Below are 1,607 nucleotides of genomic sequence, written 5' to 3'. Positions count from 1 at the left end.
GTATTTTTAAATTATAAAAAGATATTGTGAATAATATAAAAAATGTTATAGAATATAAATAATATGAATATCTTTAAACATATAATAAAAATATGTTCGTTATTCCATAAGCATGTATTTATTAGGTTGTAATATATAAATAAATAAATATATATATATATATATATATATATATATATATATATATATTTATTTATTTATTTGAATGAATGAATAAGATGCAAATTATATTATATAAAACAATATAGAAAGAGAAAGAAAATGCCCGTAAATACAAAAAGTACAAAAGTTCATCTTATACCTAATAATTACAATACTAAGAAAACAATGAATATTTCTTTTATTGCTTGAGGAAAAAATTAAACAACATAAATATAAATATAAATATATATATAAATATAAATATATATATAAATATAAATATATATATAAATATATATATATATATATATATACACACACATATATATATATTTATATTTATATATACCCTTTTATAAATAATAATAATGTTATTTAAAATAAGAACCATGTAGAAATATAAGGACAGACTTACTTTTTTTTATTTTAATTTTATTTAGTTTAATTTTATTCCGTTTAGATTAAATTTTTTTTTTTTTTTTTTTTTGAATCCATGATTGTTTACAAAAATTATGTATAAGAAATGTTTCATTTTATATCCTATCTTTTTTCCCTCTTTATATATTTATATTATTAAGAATGATCATTTGAACTCAGAACAAAGGTAACATAAAAATAAATGAAAAAAATAAAGAAAAAAATAAAGAAAAAAATAAAGAAAAAAATAAAAAAAAAACCATAAAACTTACATAATTCTACATATATTTTTTATCCATTTTGTTATTCTCCATTTTATAGTTCATTTTCAAGAATAATAGCAGAATACCGTGATACAAAAAAAAATGAATTTTTTTTGGGGGAATCTATTTTAGGTGCTACATCCTCAAGAAGCACTTCTCTTAACAAAGAACAGAATAAAAACACAAATATTATTATAGATAAAAATGAACAAGGTTACGATGAACATATTGTAATTAATCCAAATATCAATCCAGCTGTTTCCATAAACACTGTATTCAATTACAATAAAGAAAATAAGGAAAAAAATATCTTTTCCTTCTCCGAATTTCCAAAGGAATTTAATATACTTGATGTTGTTTGGCCATACATGAAACAACCTAAAGAAGTTTTTAAAAAATCATCTGTAATCTCTTTTTTAATGGACCATTATTTTAGACATGAACTATATATTTTAGAAAGTAGAAATACAATGAAACCAAGAAGGAGAACATATGAAGCTCCATGTTTTCAATATGATGATTTTGAATTAGAAAGAGATTTTTTTTTTTTAGAAGAGTGTGATGAAGATCATCAATTTTTTAATAAATACAAAAGTTATTTTTTTTCTTTGAATGTACTAGATCATTGTAAAAGTTTAAGGACTAAGAAGCAGAAATGTAATGATATGAAAGATGATGAAGTGAGCAATATGGATGGAGATGATGTGAGCAATATGGATGGATATGGGGTGAGCAATATGGATGGATATGGGGTGAGCAATATGGATGGAGATGATGTAAGCAATA

At 20.7% G+C, this 1,607-nt stretch overlaps 1 protein-coding gene across 1 annotated transcript in view; it reads left to right on the top strand.

Moving 5' to 3' along the window:
- Positions 1–653: 653 nt before the first annotated feature.
- Positions 654–1,607, top strand: part of PRSY57_0407400 (hypothetical protein) — a gene marked incomplete at both ends in the record, with an annotated part of 2,464 nt that continues 1,510 nt past the window's right edge. Inside the window, 2 exons of the mRNA XM_012905938.2 lie at positions 654–745; positions 880–1,607. Of these exons, the coding sequence (XP_012761392.2) occupies positions 654–745; positions 880–1,607 (820 nt within the window). The remainder of the gene's footprint in view (positions 746–879) is intronic.

The sequence above is a fragment of the Plasmodium reichenowi genome, chromosome 4 (assembly GCF_001601855.1).
Source record: "Plasmodium reichenowi strain SY57 chromosome 4, whole genome shotgun sequence".
Lineage (NCBI taxonomy): Eukaryota > Apicomplexa > Aconoidasida > Haemosporida > Plasmodiidae > Plasmodium > Plasmodium reichenowi.
This window is presented reverse-complemented; position numbering and strand designations above follow the sequence as displayed.